General features: G+C 44.3%; 1 protein-coding gene across 3 annotated transcripts in view; it reads right to left on the reverse strand.

The window, feature by feature from the left end:
- Window positions 1-663: 663 nt before the first annotated feature.
- The window catches only part of EXOC4 (exocyst complex component 4), a 761,449-nt gene continuing 739,583 nt past the window's right edge, over window positions 664-22,529 (reverse strand). For all 3 annotated transcript variants that reach the window (XM_058728677.1, XM_058728676.1, XM_058728678.1), the window contains one exon: window positions 664-1,829. In XM_058728677.1, the coding sequence (XP_058584660.1) occupies window positions 1,592-1,829 (238 nt within the window). In that variant the 3' untranslated portion in view covers window positions 664-1,591. The remainder of the gene's footprint in view (window positions 1,830-22,529) is intronic.

A 22,529-nucleotide genomic window follows, 5' to 3' on the forward strand; every position in this document is an offset into this window, starting at 1 on the left:
ATCGGCCATCTTCCTGCTGGTTCTCAGTGTTCTCGGCATCTCTCCTCCCTCCAAACCCGTGTCCCTTTCCACATCCACTAAAACCCTCCTAAGCACTCACCAATTGCACTCCTGGCTCTTCTGGCATCCCATAAGCACCCCAGGGTTCTTCACCTAGAGCGGAAGGAAGGAGGAGAAGGGGGTACAGAAACCATGCTGGGAAGTCACAGCCACTAAGAGGAGGCCTCCAAACCAAAAAGGTCGGCTCTGGGTTCCCTCGTCTCCCTTCTCCCACCCCCGCTTCTTGGATAGACTACTTTTCTACGGTGTTGTTTAGAAGCGGGATATTCTTCCTTGGTTGTCTCCTATGTGGGTTCAACTTCTTTCCGACCAGGACTCTGAAGCACACAGATTTACAGTACTCCTTCCAGGACCCTCCGGAAGACCATCTTCTGGCCGCCTGCTGAATTCCCACCGTCAGCCCTGATTTCTAACTCAGCCCTGAGTGCACACCCCACTAGGGTCTTGGTCAGAGTCCAGTGTCCAGGCTCTGTCTTAAAGGTAGACAACAAGGTATCCCTCATTGTCTAGTATCTAACGCTCTGCCTAGCAGCATCTGGCACATATTAGGCCCTGAGGGAATGTCTGCTGAATAAAGAACACGAGAAAGACAACACACAACACTTCAGCTTCTCAAAACATTTTTTAATTTTCTGCTTTTCCTACCAAGACCAAAGCTGTACAATTCTGGACCATCGCAACGTGAGGCATGACCGTGTATGGTTAGAGTCCTTCCTGCTCTCCTCTCCACGTGTTCCCGAGGTGTGTCCCGGGTGGTGAGTGCATTGCTTTCTCTTGTGACTTATCAACCATGAGTATCAGGAGTGTTTGGAGACGTGGGAGCCACGGTGGGGTCGAGTGCGCCACGAGCGGTGAACGCCCATAACCCCGGGGAGCACTTTGGAAAATGGACTCAGCTGTGGGTGCACAGAGGACGAACGTCATGCTGTCTCATCTTCCGTGCACTCAGCTGGGTGGACCAGGGCTCCTTTCTAAGGTGAGAAAGTCCTAGGGGCTCATATTGAGAGCAAGTAAAGCATCTAAGAAGCGCTCACAAACAATGTTTAACTGAGAATAAAAGTTCTCTACTCATCATCTTCTCTTGGAAAGTAGAGGGGAAAAAAAAAAATCAAGAAGAGGGTTGGATCGCCATTCAACCTTCCATTTTTGTCATTAATTTGATGGCTCTTGGTTTTGAAACAGCAGAAAGAAAAATGCAGAGGTGATACACTGACTAGGACCTGGGTACAAGCTGCTACACAGAAAGCTGTCTGTCTCAGGGACTGAGATAAAAGAACTTTTTCCCCTGGCCCTGGAGAGGTCTTGTTTTGGTTAGGAGAATTTGTTGAAAACTACAGCCGGCTTGGAGAAGCCACTGATCTGATCTTGGTAATAGAGACAGAAAGTAACACACATAGACTTATTTTGCTGAATTGTAAACCAACGAGGTCAGGAGAGTAAAAATCTACTGAAAGAAGCAGTTACTCGTGACTGAGTAAACAAAAATGACCGCCCCTCCCCACCCCCACCCCTCCCCCAGAAGTGCACCCAATTAAACCGTAGTTATTTTCTTGTCCTTGGTGGCTTGCTTGATGGCAGCCTGCTCACAAATGATCTCCTTGAGCCGCTGCAGCCTCATGTTCTGGGCGGTCTGGTCTCCCACCCCAGTCTGACTGCGGTGCAGCAAGGTCAGGGCATGGATGTACTCCAGCTCGGTGTACTTCACGCCCTGGTCCACCACCAGGTTCAGGAGCTCGTCGGCCGTGTTGTATAACATCTCGTAATACTGCCTGAGAAAACAGGACGGAATACTGTTCACCATCTCCACTGTCAGCCACTTATGTGGCTTTAGTGGTAATGAATATGCTGCTTGTAAATACCTTATTCAATAAACATTTATTGATCACTAGGCATTGTTGTTCTAGGCTCTATGAATATAATGGGGAACAAGACAAGCACATTCTCTGTCCTCTTAGACCTCACTGGAGCTTTCTTCTCGAGACCATGTCCAAATGAAGACTCGGGGAGACCTCACATCTTTCAGGGTCTCCGTTCACTCGAGATTTCCCCTAATGTTACATTTACCTGGGAAGATCCAAAGAAAAAGAAGTAGGGGCAGAACCAAGAGGAAGAGAAATAATCAGCCGGCAGGCACTGCAAAAACCATTTTTGTCTCATTCAATCCCTCATCCATTCACTCACTCACTGGAGGTTCTGTGCAGTGTATGCTTTTCTCCTCCATAAGGTGGGACAATAATACCTTTTAGAGTTATCAGAAGAATGAATTCATCCATATAAAGCACTTGGAATGGTGTCCAACAAACATACATGCTCCATAAATATTAGCTATTATTATCAGAGATAATAATAATGTATTAATAAAGTCATGATAGTAATAGAAGTATATAATGATGAGCAAGACATAGCCTCTTTCCTCAAACAGCTCAGAGATGAGTTGGAAAGATAATGAGAAGTAGAGAGACCATGATTGTGTTTCTGTTGGCAAAGTGAATTTCCACGTAATGTGTCATTTATCCTTCACTACACCTAGGGGGCCATAACTCCCTTTTTTCCAAAAAGGAAACTGAAACATGGCAAAGTGACAGGACTTGTCTAATGTCACAGAGAAGAGAGGGACTGTGGCAGGATATGCACCTGTTTCTGACTCTCAGTCCAACGCTCCTTGTTCACAGAAAAAGACAAGAACAATGTTCCAATTGACAGGAGGGAAGTATAAATGTTATGAATTTATAGCGGAGGAAGGAGAAAGCCCACCATGTGGAGGGGAAAGTGAAGATTCAAGGAAGACTTCGGATGGGGTAGAATATTGTCAGGCAGGGCTTCCAGGAAAGAAATTCTAGACTAAGGGAAAAGAGAAGAGCAGAAGCAAAGATTCCTCCTGGGAAGAGGACTCTGGTCAGCCTGGGGATAGCAGCTAAAAACCAGAGTTTTGGGAAAAGGCAGTTGAAGCCAGAAAACAGACTATTTGATGATCAGGCTAGTTAAATTAATAAAGAACCACAGACCTAGTCAGTTCAATAAAGGACCTCCCTCCCTCAGCTCTCAAGGTTCTGTTGGGAGCAGAAGCACCATCCAAGTTGTGCTTCTGGAAGATACATGTGACAACAGTACACAGAATGGTCTGGGAGGGAATTGGTTATAATTCTAGCAAAAAGTTGGGGACTTGAGATCCATTTGGCTGCAAGGCCATTAGCCTGGGTGGAGGAGAGAAGAGCAGCTCCTGTAAGAGAAACGTGCATCACTGCGAGTCTCCAGTAATGCAGAAGCAGGATGGGGGAGGTGGGAGTCAGGAAAGGGGAAGGCAGCCATTTGCTCTTCTTAACACCAACATTATTACACCACCATATTGCTCCTCACCGGGTCTATACTGAGGCTCGGACTCGCACGGCTACTACCAATTACCCAGGAGGTAAAGCTGAGCGCAGGCTCTGAGCCAAGCAATGCTATCACAGCTGGTTAGGCAAAGGACAGAGGAGCCTTCCCAGGCAGTTTACTTCCTTCTTTCTGACAGGAAAGGCAGCTTTGCCTCAATGGAGGGACAGACCACGGCAGAAGGCCCAAGGCAATTCCAGAGATGAAGGGATCTTACAGATCTACCAGGGTTATTGGATTTGAGCTTTGAGTTTGCCTCTTGTTCACCAAGAACATCTTGATAGAAAGAACATCCTCTGGGAGAAGTAAGCCATCCTTATAGTGAGGAATACATTCTAGGAGCTCATAATTTCAAGAATATTTTATGCATTTTTGCTCCAATGGGAATGTGGTCGGTAAGGGTGTCCTTTCACGTGGCTAGCTCCTTTTCCTGCTCTGCTAAACCTCCTTTTCTAATTAATACACTCTTAAAAAAAAAAAAAAGAATACCCTTTTGTGAATATTTCCTAAATAGTGGCGGGTAAGTGCTCGTCTTATATTGGCAGGTTTACGAGTACTCCAGGCAGCAAACGGTTCAACATCCTTGTGTAGAGGGTTAGCCCTCTCTTGGGGCTAATTTTCTGTAAATGATGGTTCACTTTAACCTCCTGGAACCACACAGTTGGAAATCACTGGTCAAAGGTAACCTTGAATGTAGACAGAGGTGCTTCTAATAGGAGAGTCAAATTAACTCTAACCTGCAGACTTCTGGGAGCCCAATATCAGATACAGTCAGGAACTTTTCAGAAGTTTCATGTTCAGCACAAAACCCGTGTGAACCACCCCTACTCCACAACGCATCTGTTGTAACTTAAAAATACTATTTTAATTTTTTTTTAACGTTTATTTATTTTTGAGACAGAGAGAGACAGAGCATGAACGGGGGAGGGTCAGAGAGAGGGAGACACAGAATCCGAAACAGGCTCCAGGCTCTGAGGCATCAGCACAGAGCCCGACGCGGGGCTCGAACCCACGGACCGCAAAATCGTGACCTGAGCCGAAGTCGGATGCTTAACCGACTGAGCCACCCAGGCGCCCCTAAAAATACTATTTTAAAGAGAAGCTTGACGCTGTAGGAAGACACATCATATTTTTCCCATGGCTCTGCATGTCCCTTGGCACACCATGGCTTCCTCCCTGACACGAGCCCCTGTTTTGACAAATGAAGCCCTGTATCACCGAATTCGGGTTCCCTTAGATGCACAGATGAGGGAGAGAGCTGTCCATTTAGGGACCTACCTGAGGAGGCATTTTAAAACATGCTCAAGAAAACATGTTTGAATCTAGACTTACCGAATGGGACGAGAGAGCATTTGGGGCTCAGGCTTCTTTCAAAGCCAGAAGAGATTTGGTGGTTGCAGTTCTTAACTGGTGGTTCTCCAACTAGAAAGTGCTTGGGAGCTTATGAAAAGTGCAGATTCTTTAGGACCCACCCCAGCCATTGTGATTCCCAAAGGACTTTGAGCCGGAGTCTCTCTGGTGTGCAAAGAGTTACAGAACCACTGCCGCCCATCTCCTTGAGCCAAGGACCTAAAAACATCAGGGATGGTGATGCTTTTCACTGAGATTAAACCAAAGGAACTGGCTTTCTCTGTATTATGACGTTGATATTTTCATCGCTTATCTTAAGAGGTAACCTTGAGCCCGTCTAACCAGATGAAATTGGATTTCTTTTGAAACATCTGATGAAATTTGTTTCCAGAGATACTGGCCGGTTTTCTACAGAGACCACTGTTCCATGCTGGGAGGAAGCAACCAAAGATGCCTGGATTTCTAGTCCTGGATCCTTCAGCGGGATAAGTGATAAAGGGCGTGCCACTTGAGCCCTTAATGTTTCAATATCCTCTGTGCAGTGAAGACCTTTATAAATCCCAGAATGACGTTCTGAAGTGGACTCGAAGACTAAAAGAGTCCTCGAGAGCCTCCGATGAACCGGGCCCCAGAATTGCAAAGCTGAGTTATTAAACAAAATCGACAGGTAACTAACTGATGGTGTTTTTTCTGTAGTTAGGGGGAAAAAAAATTACCCATAACCACGGTGATATATTAGATCATAAAGAAACATAAATATTTAAAGATGGAATGAAATTCATTCATCTCGCAGAACAGCACCCAGTATAGCAAAGGCTACATTAAATCAGCATAGCAACAGTTGCAATTGGAGATAGAGAAAGAGAAAGGGTGCTACAAGGTGCCCCAAGGAGAAAACAGGAAAATGCTCCAAACTTTACAATTAGAATGGGCTTCCATGATGAACACCGACATGCTGAAAGCAAATCATGTAACCCAACTGGGATAAATAATTCACCAGCACTTATTGAGGCCCCAGGAAAATGAAAGCTTGATCTTTATCATCAAGCATTACAATAGCAGCCATGGCTTCTGGGCATCACAGTTCTAGTAGATATGCACTCCGCTGCCAGGATGGGATCAGTGAACACACATCTGATTTAGGCATTTTCTGGCTCATGACTTGTACGGCAAGTCTCTTCATAGCCCATAACATTCAGGGGCCAATTGCTAGACGTGGCCCAAATATCTTATTCTGGAAACTGGAGTTGCATGTCACCCCGATGGATGGAACATTCTATGAGGAGGTGGTTTCCTCCTGTGGTTGGTTTCTCTCTCTCTTTGCTGTGCACCTTCGGGCGGCATTTCCCAAAGTGGCCTGAGTGGAGAGGGAGGCGAGTGGAGGGACAGGAAAGCGGTGGGGTGATGTCACGTAGGCTGGTCTCCTGGACCAAGTCCAGAATAGGACAACATTCATGCTTTGTTCTGGTGCAGGCAGATTATTTCCTCGTATCTTCCTCATGTTCCCTTTTTCAATGGGCTGTGCTTGTGTTTTTTTTTCTTCTTATTTTAATGGCATTGAACTGCAACTCTTTCTCCTCATTGATTCCGTGGGCAAATATTTATACAAGTAAGGATAGGAAGGGCATGTTGGTAAGTTGGGCAGATCTTCTTAAAGTTTTATTTAAAAAAAAATTTTTTTTAACGTTTATTTTTGAGACAGAAAGAGACAGAGCATGAATGGGGGAGGGTCAGAGAGAGGGAGACACAGACTCTGAAACAGGCTCCAGGCTCTGAGCAGTCAGCACAGAGCCCGACGCGGGGCTCGAACTCACGGACCACGAGATCATGACCTGAGCCAAAGTCGGATGCTTAACTGACTGAGCCACCCAGGCGCCCCCTTCTTAAAGTTTTAAAATGAAGTCAATTTCATCTTTCGCTGACTGGGAAATATACATGTCGTATAGACTATACAGACTAAATACGAAGATTAAGCAGTTAAAAGAGTACTTCTATAATTCTACTATAAAGACATACCCCGTTTGCACATTTTCGTCACGTTTTTGTTTTCCATATGTAAGTAATGCTCTACCAGTTTCTCTATTACAGTTGAAATATTTGGGTTGACAGCCCATTGGACACTTTGTTTCTAATTTTAAAAACTTTCTTTCCTAGAGCGGGTGGCTCAGTTGGTTAAGCGTCCAACTTTGGCTCAGGTCATGATCTCAGGGCTTGTGGGGTCAAGTCCTGTGTTGGGCTCTGTGCTGACAGCTGAGCCCGGAGCCTGCTTCGGATTCTCTCTGCCCCACCCCCACTTGTGCTCTCTTAAAAAGGAATAAACGTATAAACGTTAAAAGCAAAAAAAGAAAAAAAAAAAAACCACCAAAAAAACTTTCTTTCCTGAGGACGGATTTCCAGAGCAGATTTAGTCAAAGGTAAGTATACTGTTCCGGACTCCAGCAATGTTGCCAAACTGCTTTCTACAAAAAATCTGCATCAGTTAGCTTCTTACCTACCAAGAACCCATGGCAGCACCTACTTCCTCATATGCTTTTAATATTCATGAAGTGAAACCATTTTTCACCTCTTTATTGGTTTTTAATGCACATAGGTCTGAACATATGTATAAGCAAACTGTACTGATATTTTTGTACATTTTGAGTGTGAATACTTTTCTTATTCTGAGCCCTTCAGGGGGTACCTGGGTGGCTCAGTCGGCTAAGCCTCTGACTTCGGCTCAGGTCATGATCTCACAGTTCGTGGGTTCGAGCCCCGTGTCGGGCTCTGGGCTGACGGCTCAGAGCCTGGAGCCTGCTTCGGATTCTGTGTCTCCCTGTCTCTCTGCCCCTCCCCTGCTCATGCTCTGTCTCTCTCTCTCTCAAAAATAAATAATCGTTAAAAAAAATTAAAAAAAAAAAAGAGCTCTTCAGAAATTTCTATAAACAAGAAGGAGCATTCTAGTCTCTCGACCCTGGGGGTTCTACCTCCCACTCTGCCATACTTACCGTAAAAGATACCACTGCCTCTCTGAAAGATCTTGCAAACAGTCTCAGCTGTCTTCTGTGTAAACCGAGGAAAGAAAGCCCCAATACAACCAGTCATTCCCACACAGCAACCGCAGGTGGTCGGTCCCCAAAGCCTGGGGGTGGGGGTGGAAAGAAGGTGCTGATTGGGGGCTGCCACAGTCCCCGGGAGACCTCTGCCGTCTGCTTCCCTTTATGGGGTGGGGTTCAGAGTCCTAAACCCCTGAAGGAAAACTGCATCTGTCAGGGATACCCAGCTATGTCTCATGCCGGGTGTTAGAATCTGTCCGGACTGAGGTCACACTAATGTCCAGCTTTTAGGTGCGCTGGCATATTCAACCCTTTGCAGTAGGAGGTGCAATCATCCACATCGCCCAGATGAGCACCCTGAGCTACAGTGAGCATCACTGATTCATCTGTGGCCTCAAGATCAAGGACTCTGAGCCCCGTTCGCACTGCAAAGCCACCATAACGTGGAAATATTGGAAACTGTAAAAAAGCACTAACTGCAAAGAATACCTGTATAGCAAATTTTAGTCACGATTTAAGTCAGATGAGCTAAATAAAATTCACACACTAACTCAACGCCTCTGCCTTCCGTTGTAACGGGACAAGCCAGTATTGTAGCAACTCAAAATTCATTTACAAACTCTGTAGCTGTTTTTTTTTTTTTAAGTTTATTTGTTTTAAGGGCGAGAGAGAAAGAAGGAAAAGAGAGAAGAGAGAGGGAGAGAGACACAGCATGAGCGGGGGAGGGGCAGAGAGAAGAGAGAATCCCCGAGTAGGCTCTGTGCTGTCAGTGCGGTGCTGGACGTGGGGCTCGATCTCACGGTTTGTGAGATCATAACCTGAGCCAACATGAAGAGGTGGATACTCAACTGACTGAGCCACCCAGGCAATGTAGATATATTTGAATAACAGTGGGTTTGATCTGGGAATTCAGAGCTCTAACACAAAAAATGAAGTCATATTGTCAAGTCGGCATTCAAGAGTTAACAGAAACGAGTTTTGGCTTTTTCACTTTGTCACCTCTCTATTTCTCGCTTTTTGCGCCCCCCCCCACCCGCCCCCGAGCAGGAAATGGACAAGGTGACCGTTCTTTCCAAAAGTTGGCTGCCCTTCTGGCTGGTTACTTTCTGGAGGAAGAGGGATAATTATGTAATTTCATTGTGAAGACTTTCTCCTCTAGTCCTTCCAAAGATAATGATAGTGTTGATGTCAACAAGAGAATTAGGCACTGAAGCTGACTTCTTAAATATTAAGGTTTGAAGGAGGAAAATCTTACCTGAATAGAACTTAGTATCGCCAGTAGCCTCCCCCAATTCTTTTTAGCCAACAGAGGAAGCATTTTGAGAACTTTAATAAAAAAAAAAAACCCCAAAAAACTCAGTAGTAGATGGGTCACTAAACTGTCGGGGAAAACATTCAACTCCTGTTTTCTCTGTTCACTCAATGGCATACATGGTAATAGGCAGGGAAATGGAAAAAGAGAAAGGAAAGGAAGTGAATAATCCATAAACTGGATAAGCATCCCATAAATAATTAAGAGGTGGTTACAGCAGGAAGACTTAGAGAAGTAAATACTCAAGAGATCAACTAAGCTCAGATTCTGGTTAAGTCTTTCCCTCCCCTCTAACTAGCTGTGTGACCTGGGGCAAATGCTGTTGGCTCTTTGGACCTCTGCTTCCCATATGAAAAACAAAGAGGTTAGAGCAGAAGCTATTTAAGCAGTTTTTGATTTTAAAACCTTTACAGCGTCCTCTGCCTGGGCTTCCATCAGAATTAGCTGATGCTGATTTTCCCTAAACTGCAGCAGGCAAGACGCAGCAGTGACTGATTTGGAAACATCCCGAACAAGCGTAAACTCAGCTCCGATGTGTACTTTCCAGACCAATAATAAAATGGATGGTAATCCTGTGTGTCAGAAGAATAAATTAGTTTATTCAAAAATATAATATAATTGCTCTCATTTGTCTTCCCCTTCAAAGGCGCTTGGAGTTTATTACAGACATGATTGAAAATTCTAATTTGAAATAGGCGAAGTTACTTCCATCTCAGGAATGGGAAAACTCAGGTAGAGAAAAGCTAAATAATTTTTGGGGAGTTAGTGGCAGAATTAGATTTACGTTCGATAGGGACAGTTTTGTGTGTGTGTGTGTGTGTGTGTGTGTGTGTGTGTGTGTTGACATTTCTTACATCGGATTGTGCGCAGGGTTTTGTTCTGATCAGGACATCCCAGGAGAAGTATGGTCTTTAGAAAAGACAGTGTAGAAATTCCCTCAGCTGGTGGCAGTAGAAAATCATTCAGGAGGCAGTGAGACCCTGAGAGTCTGCTGTGCTAAGGCTTGCACCGGCTTCGTTGATCGGTCATCTACCTACGTTTTCTTCATATAAAGCGGCACACACATCCCTGCCTTCACCAACAGCGCTACGTGTAAACGGCAGTTTCCTATCGGCCCGGTTCTCATAACCACCACGCTTCAGTAGCACGGGGGGGGGGGGGGGGGGGGGGGTGTGTCTCTCCAGAGGAGATGTTAAAAGCTAAAGTTGGCCGTGTCCCTTCCTTTCAGGAACCTATCCCGATATTCTTGATAGCGGCTGCCAGAGCTGTGCTTTATTTCTCTCCAGAAAATACAACCATTCAAAACAAAGGAATTCCTCTGCGGCCCATCACTTGATGCGATGACTCTCTCCCAAGCTCGGTTACAGTCGCTGAGATGGGAAGAAAATTTCTTCTTGTTCCCCCAGCTAGAAATTTTGCTCCCCACCTTCCAACACCTTCTGAATTTATAATATCCGTGGCTGAAATTTCCTCCTCTACAACTTAAGGATTCGTATGTCACTCTCTGCTCCATCAGATAATTTTTTAAATTAAGTTTTCTACAGCAGGGCTGGAGGAAGATCAGCATTTTAAATTCAGTACAATTAAAACTGTGTCTCTTTGGTCTGGCACTGCCTTCGGTCAAACCCCATTTGTATGAATAATTATTCAGTCCATTAAGAAGTCTGCTCAACTCCTTCTCCCATTTTGAAGGTTTTAATAAATATTGATCAAGCACATTTCTGTTTGCACTTGCCAAAGCAATTCTGATGGATTCATCTTCTGATGTTATCAAATAATGAAATATGAAAGAGTGAATAGAATTACCCTCTTGTTCTGTGATTTTTTATTTAGGTCCTTCATTTTACTTTCATAATTGTGTTTGTCTCATGCTCCTGTAAATGCTCTTTTGATTATCAAAAGGTGAATCCAGGTTAAGGAGAGTTATGCTGTGCTGAATATCACTTTAGAGAGTTTTTTCAATTTGAAAAAATAATTTATCAAATATCATAGGTTGATAAAAGAAGACAGCATTCTGTACTTTGGTGGCCTCAAAGCTACATACTGTTTACCAATTAGCACAAGGCCCCTATACTGTATATTATTTATACTTCCCAGATCAGCAATCTGGGAAACAGCTGCTGACATAGGCAGAATAAAAATAATTCGGAGGCCCTCTGGCTTTTTCAGTTTTAAGTAATTATCAACTTTTCAATAAATAACGCAAAGGATTTCTTCAAAGAAAAATCTAGTATTATTATCCCTAACACTTAGGAAGCTCTCATGACATCTTAAAAGTTAATACAGTCGTGCCCCCTTATCCACGGTTTCGCTTTCTGTGGTAGTAGTTACCCGCGGTCGACCACGGTCCGAAAGCACATGACTCTCCTCTTGATATATTGTCAACAGCAGCCTGACGCTGGGTCACAATGCCTGTGTCATTCACCTCGTTTCATCTCATCACGTAGGCATTTCATCATCTCCCAGCATCAAGAAGAATGAGTTACAGTACAAGCTATTCTGAGAGAGAGACCACATTCACATAACTTTTATTACAGTGTACTGTTACAATTGTTCTATTTTGTTATTAGTTATCATGGTTTATCTCTTACTGTGCCTAACTTACAATTAAACTTTGCCATGGGTATTATGTACAGGAAAAAGATAGTATATATAGGGTAGTGCTATCTGTGGATTCAGGCATCTATGGCAGGGTTTTAGAACGTATTCTTGTGGATAGGGGGGACAACTGTGTAACAGAGAAAGTTACAGAGGTATAGTCCTTGGTTTCAAGAAGTTTCTTTTATCCACACTGTAAAAAATACAATGCAGGGTGCCTGGGTGGCTCAGTCGGTTAAACGTCCGATTTTGGCTCAGGTTATGGTCTCACGGTCCATGAGTTCGAGCCTCACAGTGGGCTCTGTGCTGACAGCTCAGAGCCTGGAGCCTGTTTCAGGTCTGTGTCTCCCTCTCTCTCTCTGCACCTCCCCTGCTCGCTCACTCTCTCTCTCCATCTCTCAAAAATAAGATAAACAATAAAAATTAAAAAAAAAAAATCCAGGGTCCCTGGGTGGCTCAGTCGGTTAACATCTGACTTTGGCTCAGGTCATGATCTCATAGTTTGCAATTTCGAGCCCCATGTTGGGCTCTGTGCTGACAGCTCAGAGCCTGTAGCCTGTTTTGGATTCTGTGTCTCCTCCCCCCTCCACCTCCCCACCCCCCGCCTCTGCCCCTCCCCTGCTCATGCTCTGTCTCTCTCTCAAAAAAAAAAAAAAAAACCAAAAAAAAACACCAAAACACAGAAACCAATATGGACCCAGATCAAAGGTTTCTAAGACACTAGGTAAATATTTTGTTTTCTTTTTTAAAGTTTATTTGTTTGTTTATTTATTTAGCGAGAGCGAGAGAGAGAGAGAGAGAGTGTGTGTGTGTGTGTGTGTGTGTGTGTGTGTGTGTGTGTGTGTTTGAGGGAGGGAGGAAAGGACAGAGTGAGAGGGAGAGAGAGAATCCCAAGCAGACTCTACACTGTCAGCAGAAAGCCTGACGCGGGACTCAAACCCACAAACTGTGAGATCATGACCTGAGCCAAAATCAAGAGATGGACGCTTAACCGACTAAGCCACCCAGGAGTCCCTAGGCAAATACTTTAAAGTAAAATAAATCCGGACTTGCCAGCTAGCCTGCCCATTCTGCTCCTCTCTCTCAGAATGTGGGAAAGAAGAAAAGAATCGGGGGATCCTAGACAAGGTATAGAAGCCAAGTGACTCCCAGTTAGTGATGGGATGGAGAAGTGAAGGGGTAATGGGGGTTGGGTTTCTGCATCTATAATATGGAGATCCTTCTGTACCTGGAAGCGTTTGGGCAGAAAGGTCAGCAGGGATAGGCCTGGACTACAAGACCTCCACGGAAGAACTTGCCATTGGAGTATTAACCAACGAGGCCAAGATAATGGATTCATTCCCGTAGGTGTGTTGCTTCTATTCTTTAGCCATTGACTCCGCCCCTAGCCAGCTACCTCACAAGTGTGTTTAGAGAGGGTCTTAGTGAGGTTGAAAGGATAGTTCGCTGCAAGCCATTATATTCAAGAACTATTCAGCCATCAGTTATCCGAGTACTCAGACCCTGACTCATGATTTTTTGGTCTTAGTTAGGGACCCTAGTACACTTCTTGATACTGTGATAGGGGATTTCTCTACTTTGCTGAGACAAAAAAACTCATATCTTTTAGGGCTAAAGGGCCAGAAACGAAAATGAGTTTGGCAGAGGAACAAAAAAATCAGCAGATTATTTGAAAAGCAAGAGCATATGCAAATCAGCAGGTCCCAATGGCAAATACTCCAGGGCGTATTTACTAAACTCTCAGGTTATTTACAGAAGCAAGAAAACCTAAATAAACCAAAGCTACAAAATGGGCCACCTGAGATTCAAGAACATGTGACTCAGAACTGATGTCAATTAGAAAAATAATAGACTAAATCAGAAAGAGCTAATGGAAATATGTACAATACCCAACAGCGTTTAATTAAAGACCCAAATACTCTGACAAACTTGATGAATAGCTTTGGGTAGCAATGTGAATTTGGTGGATGAAAAGACCGCTGTGGCTGACATATATTTGGAGGTCAGTGAACCATTTTATACGGTGCCTCTAAAAAAATATAAACTGGCAAAATGAATTTATTTTGAATGGGTATCCCTGATAGGACACAGGCTGAAAAACAAACAAAGGGTAACGATCGAGGCAAATCAACAGATTCAGAGGGAAGGCATCTAGTGAATGCTAAGGATACTGGCTTATAACTGATCTCACTTAATACCTTAATTAATGTGCCCGCGAAGGGCAAACGTTCCTAAATGGGGAAGGGCCGTGAACAGCAGCAAGGAAAGAGAAATAATGTAAAGGACTCCAGAGAATTCAGAATTATGGGCAGAAAATTAATGAAATGAAGTTCACGGTGGAAAAACCCAAGTGAATGTATCTGGAAGAAATTCTAACCTTCTGGAGTCCATAGTTGGGAGACACCTTGGAATAGCACTGGTAAAAATGGTGTGTGTGTTGGGGTGGGTGGGGGGAGGGTAAGAGCATGGAACCAAAGAATTTTCTTACTTCCTGTTAAGAAAAGAAAAAAAAAAAAGGACCAGTTATCGGGCAAGGAGGTGACGATAATCCCTGCGCCTGTTGTATCTCACAGTTCTGTATTGCTTTATACCCTGAGCCAACTGAAAGAAAATCAGGAAAGGGCATCAGATGGGATTAGAGGGACAGACGGTTGGAGGAAAATAGAGTATTGAAAGAAATTCAGTCCAATTTTTGCTCCGATGTCAGCTTATCAATAGGTGATGTTTTCTCTGACCCTCCTTATCTAGAATGATAACCAGCCTCATCCTCAGCAAGGCTTGTCCTTTTACTGACCTTCACTTTTCTGTTTAGCACTCATCTCCATCCAAACATAAATATATATTAAAAATGTTTTCTGGGGAAAGCTGTATTTTTATATTATACATTTTTAAAAAAGATGTATTTATTTTTGAGAGAGCGAGCGCAAGTGGGAAAGGGGCAGAGAGAGAGGGGGGGACAGAAGATCTGAGGCGGGCTCTGTGCTGACAGCAGCCAGCCCGATGTGGGGCTCAAACCCTTGAGCCGTGACATCATGACGTGAGCCGAAGTCAGACGTTCAACCAACTGAGCCACTCAGGTGCTCCTATTTTATACGTATTTTTAAAATACATGTACATACGAAGTTAGAGACACAGCATCTTATAGTGGTTAAGATCAGGGATTCAGGAACCACGGACCTAGGTTGTAAATCCTAGTTCTGTCTCTCTTACTATTTATATGCTGTTGGGCAATTTATGAATCTCTCTGTGACTTTTCTTCATCTGAGAAAGGAAATAGTAATATGGGCTTGATACAAGGATCAAGTGACGAACAGTGGCTGGAAGAGAGTAAGTGTCGTGTAAGTCCCACATAAATGTCTGCCGCCCCTCCTAGAACACTGGGGCTGAGGGTGGGGTTGGATTCTGTCCCACTCCTCGTTACCCGGTGGCCTGAGGACGAGACAGCTAGTGGGTGTTGAATAAACGGAAAGAAATGAATGAACGGATGAACGAATGAATGAATGAGAAAACCAACAGTCAGTAAATCTCATTAAGAGATGGGACACAAAGTAAGAAGCAGCGTGCGATTCTTTGACACCGGGAGGGGACGGTGGGTGGGTAAAATAGTTGCTCCGTGCAAAAGGCAGAGGGGTCTTCCGCAGCCCTGAGAGGGAGACGTGGAGCATCTCGGTGTGGGACAACTGGTGGCAAATGAAAAAGGGGAGGACGGAGGGAAGAGACCCATTTCTGGCTTATGATGTGTCATCCTCCCAACTCTAATTCCCAACTGGTGGAATTAGACACAAAGCCCACAACTTTTACTGAACGTGCGGGACCTTGGACATGTCTTAGTTTGTCTGCACTTCAGCTTCTGCATTTAAACACTGGGGGAGACAATATAACATCACAGGTTAAGCTTGAGGATTGAATCAAATGACAGGCTAGGACACCTGCTGTGTAAACCCGGTAACAATAATAGCTAATGTTTATTGAATACTTACTACGTACTCTGTACTGGCCCTGTGTATGTTATGTCTTTGGATCTTCATGATTGTACGAGATAGCATTTTCTCCACACTGAAATGCTTTTTTACTAATCCCTCCCTCATGCCTCAGAAGACGGATTTCTTTTCTTCTTTTTCTAAGATGAATCCTATGCCTTTGATCCCAACACCTTTAGGACCTTGTTAGGGTTTGGTTTTGTTTTGAACTCCTGCGTCTAGTATCTACCCCTTTCCTTCGTTCTTTCTTGTCTGCCTTCAAACATCCTTATGTTTCTCCCACTTTGGAAAAAAAATAACACATGCAAACAACAAACCCCAAGCCCTTCATGCAATCCTCTGTCTTCTCTTTCTCCGTTTCTTTTCTCCTCTTCGTTGTTAAATTTCTTGAATGCATCATTTGTATTCACTGTCTCTCCTTTCCAAAGCCTCCATTTTGTCTGAAACCACACTTTAAAAAGTCCCCAGTGACATCCTAGTAGATACACAGAATGGCTTTTACTTAGTCCTCTTCCCTTGATGGTTTTCCTTTCTGAACTCAACTCTCTTTGAGCCACGTTACCAGGTCCTTTTCCAGCTCCGTCAGATTCTTCCATTTCTTTCTTGGCTCTTCTTCTCCTCTCTGTTCACTGTGGGCACTCCTCCCAGGCAGGCTTTGGCCCTTCGGTCTTCTCTCTCTGCTTCCAAAAGTTTTACCTCTGCGTGAGATGTTCTTTCTCAAGATCTGGTCTCTCAACAGATCAAAGCTTCATTTTCACGGGTTTCCAGACGTTCTACTAGATGCCCTTATCAGGTACCTAACTTCCAAAGTGTGCAAAATCTCAAAATATCAGTGTCACTTTTGACTCTTGTCTGATCATCGCCGGGTCTACCACTGTAATATCTTGTACGTTCCCTGCTTATTTCCAGTGACGTGATCGCAAATCCGAGTCTCTTCTCAATAGGTTATAACAACTGTCTCCTGCTGGAGTCTGTCACACTCACTCACTCACTCACTCCTCCCAGACTAATCTTCTCTGGTTCCAACTAGATCAGATTACTGCTGAGGGTAAAAAAACAAAAACAAAAACAAAACCCAAACCAAAAACCTTATGTGTGTTCACTGGTGCCAATAGGATCAAGTCCAGACTTCTAACACTGACATCCAAAGTCTTTTATATATAGATTTGGTCCCTATTAAACCTTCTCTCCCATTTCCCCCTCTGTATCAACCTTCTATTTAAGTCAAACTGAGCTGCTCAATATCCCTAGAACATACTTTATACTTTTTGGCACTGGGCTTGTGTATCCAAAGTCTAAATAACCCTCAAGACTGATGAAATCTCAATCCTCTATGAAGCTATCCTCAACAATTTCTCCTTCCTCTGTTACTGCATGGGTCACCCATTTAACATGTGTCATTCAGAGTATAGTATTTGCTTTTATTTTTATTTTTTAATTTTTTAACACTTTATTTATTTTTGAGACAGGGAGAGACAGAGCATGAACAGGGGAGGGTCAGAGAGAGGGAGACACAGAATCCGAAACAGGCTCCAGGCTCTGAGCTGGCAGCACAGAGCCCGACGCGGGGCTCGAACTCACGGACCGTGAGATCATGACCTGAGCCGAAGTCGGCCGCCCAACTGACTGAGCCACCCAGGCGCCCCTAGTATTTGCTTTTAAAAGAGGTTAATAAGATTCTTTATGAACTGGGGATACCATAAAAAAAAGGGTACTAGGATCTTCCATGAGGATACGATAGCACCTCCCACATCGGGTATTAAGAGGATTAAATGAGCTAATACCTGCAAAGTGCTTAAAGCAGTGCCTGGCACATAACATATAAGTGTTTGTTTAATAGGCAAAATAAAAGGTATCAAAACGCATATAGTGCAAAGTCTTTTTTCTACTCCTGTCTCCTAGCCACCCACCATTTCCTTTCCTGGAAACAACTGCTGTTATTAGTTTCCAGGGTATCTTTCCAAACACGTTTTATACACACACAAGCATAGTTGTGTGTGTGTGTGTGTGTGTGTGTGTGTGTATGTGTGTGCACATGTGCCCATATATTTAAAGAGAAATGGTGTTTACATGCTCTCCTGCACCTGGCTTCTCCCTCTTAACGATATATCTTGGAGATGGTTCCACTTCAGCACATATCGACCTGCCTCATTCTTCTTAATGGCTGCAGAGGATTCAATTGTTTGGATGTACCATAATATGTATTTATTATCTTCTCCCAGAATGCAGGCTTCCTGATGACAAAGACTGTGTCTTATGACTCTCTGTAGCATCCTCAGTGCTTATATAGTACCTTTCAAAATCATTCTTTGTTTATTTGCTCAACAAACATTTAAGTATCAATTACGCATCAGGTAGTATATAATGGGCTGCAGAAATGAGTAAAACTCCGCTCTCTGGAGAGGACAGTAGCCATGGGATCATAGCAGTGTGACAGTGGCTATAATAAAGGTACAAATGAGACTTCCTAAGAGCACAGTCGGAGGGACTGTATCCTTCTTAGAGCAGTCCAAGAAGGCTGTTTGGAGGTGACATCGGGGCTGAGCAAACATGACGGAAAGAAAGTATTCCACAAGCAAAGGCGATGGAATGTGGGAACTGGGTAGCAAAGCAGGAGGACTATGATATTTGGGAGGAAGGGGCTACCACAAATGGTTTATTCCTCACTGGAGTGCAAGGCTGTGGTGTGGAGGGAGGGAAGGACAAGAGGTCAGCAAGGTAAGCTGTGGCCAGAACAAAACAGACCCTGTGTGTCATGCCAGAGACCTTGGGCCTTCATGGGCAGGTGGAATAAGGGGGTGAAGGTGAGACTGACAGGCCTGTTGACCTTCTATTTTGCCTATGTTGTTAAGATAAAACAATGACCTGTTATTACCAGGATTTAATAAAAGAAGGTATTTTAATACTCAAGTAGAAAGGTAATTATTTCAGAACAAAATATGTTTTCTTAAATAAGAAACTCAGAAACTCACTAGATTGTCATTATTTTTCTAATTTTCCCAAAGATGAGGACAGTTTTGCTTTGGTTTATATTTATACGCCGGCATTTGGGAACCAGCGCTGTGGTTGATGGGAAGGAATCTGAACACAGAGGGTCTGAGAAACAAGTCAGACATGAGGACAACTGGGTTTTAGGAAGACTTCTCTGGCTGCAGGGCGTAGGACAGACACTCTGAGCAGCAAGGGCGCCTTCTGACTGTCGGGTTACCCTGCTTCTCCCTGGTTTGGCTCATTTTCTCCTCGTCAGACCGTATCAATCTTCTAGATGTCCTCACCACGTCCCCAAGCTTGTAGTGAACAAACTCAAGCTCAAAGAGAGAGATGAATGCCAGCACCTCAGGAGAAAAACACATCCTGGCTGTCACCTCTAGTGTCTTCCATTCAGCTCAACACTGGTGTGGAACTGTTACAACACAGGCAGAAGGACCGAGAAGAGGCAGAGAGGGAAGGGTAGGTGGTAGCAGGGAGAGAAGGCAGAAGGGACACCATTCACCAAAAAGGTACCTTCTACCCTCACTCCTCCACTGGGCTGTTGGAAAAACGAGGCAGGGAGGACTAGGGTGTATATAATCAATCACATATAAAATTTTAATTAGGAGTACGACCATCATCTTGTTTAATCTCTTGCCAACCACACACAACAGGCTTGATAACCTTAGCTTGGCAGAAGAGAAAGAGGGAATCCGAGAACAAGGTCACAAGTCTTCATGGACTGATCCTGGATTCCAAGCCTGGTCCGCGGGATTCTCTACTACAGCGACGGGGATTCCCGGAGCACTGGTAACCGAGAGCGTCATATTGCCCAGCGAGAATTTACGCCACATTCTTTGTGTAGAAGCAGGATTTGAGTCTGGGGAGGGTGTGTGGAGGGACAGGAGGTGTAACAGGATAAAATTAACCACAGGGAAATTCATTCTGAGAGTCCGCAGAGAAAATCCGGCATTGAGGGGCAGAATAGTGATTTTTTTTTTTAAACTGGCCCTTTCCATATAAAAAGACTAATTCGAGACTGTTCAACAATGCCATTCTCCTAAGTCTATAAATAAAGAAAAGGGTGTTTGATGGGGAAAATACATATAGCATTTGCATTCTTTTTGTAGGAGGAAAAAAGTATCAGATTAGAAAAACCTCCCAGTAAGGGCACCTTATGAGTGGAAGGTCTTTGAGCGCGTTTAATACCTCCATTTAAATGCTAATGCTAACCTATAGCTCTGGACCACACAAAAAACTAAAGTTTTTCAAAGATCATAAAGTGAATTTAAAATGAAAACTTAATTTCCTGCATAAAAGATTTTTTTTTTAAATTTCTGCAGAGAAGCGAAGGCATGGAATTGCATGAGAGGAATAGCGTGCCAAGCAGGGTAAAAACCACCTAGACACAGCAGGCCAGTCTAATGGCGGGGGTGGGGGGGCTGCCTCTGTCACAAATCGGGGTTTCCCCTCAAAAGACTTCCCCTTGGAGCTCAACGCTGGCCACAAATTGTACCTGATGGAGAGTCCCGTGAGGGGGGAGAGCTGGTGTTTGGAAGGAAAGCTGGAGCCCAAGGCAAGGAGGAGGCCCAAGGCCGGGGGGTCACCTGGCCCAGAAAATCAGGAGGACACAGGGCGCACAGCACGGGGCTCCCGGGAGGTTTAGTGTCGCCTCGTTTCCCATGGGAACCAGCAGTAATGAATGCAGTGACCGAGGCCCCGAGTGCCGGGGAAACGTCTGCTGTGAAAATGAGGATGCGGCAGGGGCTACGAGACAGCATGCGATGTGTGGGTGTGCTAGGAAATGAACTCAGAAAAATAAAACTACACATAATCAGGAAGTACCTGTGGTGGAGGTAATGACTAGGAAGGGGGTGCTCGAACCGCTTCTGGGCTGATTCTAATAGTCTGTATTTTTATCCGGGTGACGGTCATCTGGTTGTAGTCAAGCTATACAGTTAAGATTTGCACTTTACTGGGTGTCTGTTGTATCTCAATAAAAGCATATTACTTTTCTCCCCCCCGCCCACCTAAAGAAAGAAAAGGAAATGAGAGCAGGCCATAGGCCAGGTGTTGGGGTGGGTAGGTGGATACATATTTTAATTTTTTAAACAAGTTTATTTATTTGAGAGAGACAGAGCCAGCACGAGAAGGGAAGGGGCAGAGAGAGAGGGAGAGAGAGAACCCCAAGTAGGCTGTGTGCTGACAGTGCAGAGCCTGACTCAGGGCTCGAACCCACCAACCGTGAGATCATGACCTGAGTCGAAACCAAGAGTCGGATGCTTAACTGACTGAGGCGCCCAGATGCCCCAATTTTAATTTTAATTTTTGAGAGAGAGCACGAGCGGGGGAGGGGCAGAGAGACACGGGGACAGAGGATATGAAGCCAGCTGTGCGAGGACAGCAGAGAGCCCAATGCGGGGCTCGAACTCAGGAACCCCAAAATCATGACCTGAGCCGAAGTCGGGCGCTCAACCGAGCTCCCCAGGCTCCCCAGTGGATATGTATTTTTAACTCAGCCCTGCATCCTAACATTAAGACAAATGTTAATTTTGTGAACTTTGAAAACATTACGTGAGCTAAAAAAGCTAGTCACAGAAGACCACACCGTTATATGAGTCCGTTTAAATGGTATATCCAGAACAGGCAAATCCAGAGACAGAAAGATGAGTGGTTGCCAGGGGTGGGGGTGGGGAGATGAGCGTCTGATACAGGGTTTCCTTTCTCCGTGAGGAAAATGCTCTAAGATTATCTAGTGATGATGGCCGCACGACCCTATGACCATACCAAAAAACCCAACAAACCGCACACCTTAAAAGGGTTAATGTTTATGGTATATAAATTAGATCTCAAGCTGTTATAAAGTTTTAAAAAAAATTTTTTTTTACATTTATCTATTTTTGAGAGACAGATACAGAGCACAAGTGGGGGAGGGGCAGAGAGAGAAGGAGACACAGAATCCGAAGCAAGCTCCAGGCTCTGAGCTGTCAGCCGAGAGCCTGACGTGGGGCTCGAACGCAAGAGCCGTGAGATCATGACCTGAGCTGAAGTCGGACGCTCAACCGACTGAGCCACCCAGGCGCCCCAGATCTCAAGCTGTTATAAAAATGCTAATTTTATGAACTAGAACCCTGACTTCTTAACTATACAGAAGATGTACACCCACAGCCGATAGTGTTGTGAAGATGGGTCCATTAATCAAGACATTTGCTGCAGTTCAGTGTCCACTTGGGACATTTGCCGAAGTGTCTCCGTAAGCTGACAGACACAGAAACATATCTACCAGCTCACATTTCCATCAAGTTCCCCCGAAACGTGCTAAAGCCATTTCTCAGGGCTCCAGACTTTTGGAGGTCCTCCCGTGACCCCTCCTCCAAAATCTTTGCACTAAATGCCTTTGAACTCCCTCTGTTTGTGTATGCTACTCTCAAGAAACATTGATGACAACTAATGATGAATAACCCCTACTAGAAAAATAGGTTAGAACTGGGAACAATTTTATGCGCATGATTACAGAGTAACAGAAATATAATTGAGCCAAAGATTCACAATTGATTATATTAATGTTTTATTAAGGGGAACAATTCTTATTTCTTTAACGCTACATGCCAGATGCTTTACAGGTGTATTTGATTTCATCTTCATGACCAAAGTTCACAGAGGCTAAATAAATAGCTAAGGTCACCTGGTTGTTTAACAACAGACCGAATGAATTCTGCCTCTATAATAATACACTACCCTATCTTACCTCCCCCAGATCATTCCAGAAAAATTCTGAATTGGTACATAAGAAAACAGTTTACACCCAGGACCAAGCCTGGGGAGACAAAAATGACTTACTCATAATGGAAAGAT

This window comes from Neofelis nebulosa, chromosome 4, assembly GCF_028018385.1.
Source record: "Neofelis nebulosa isolate mNeoNeb1 chromosome 4, mNeoNeb1.pri, whole genome shotgun sequence".
NCBI classification, from domain to species: domain Eukaryota; kingdom Metazoa; phylum Chordata; class Mammalia; order Carnivora; family Felidae; genus Neofelis; species Neofelis nebulosa.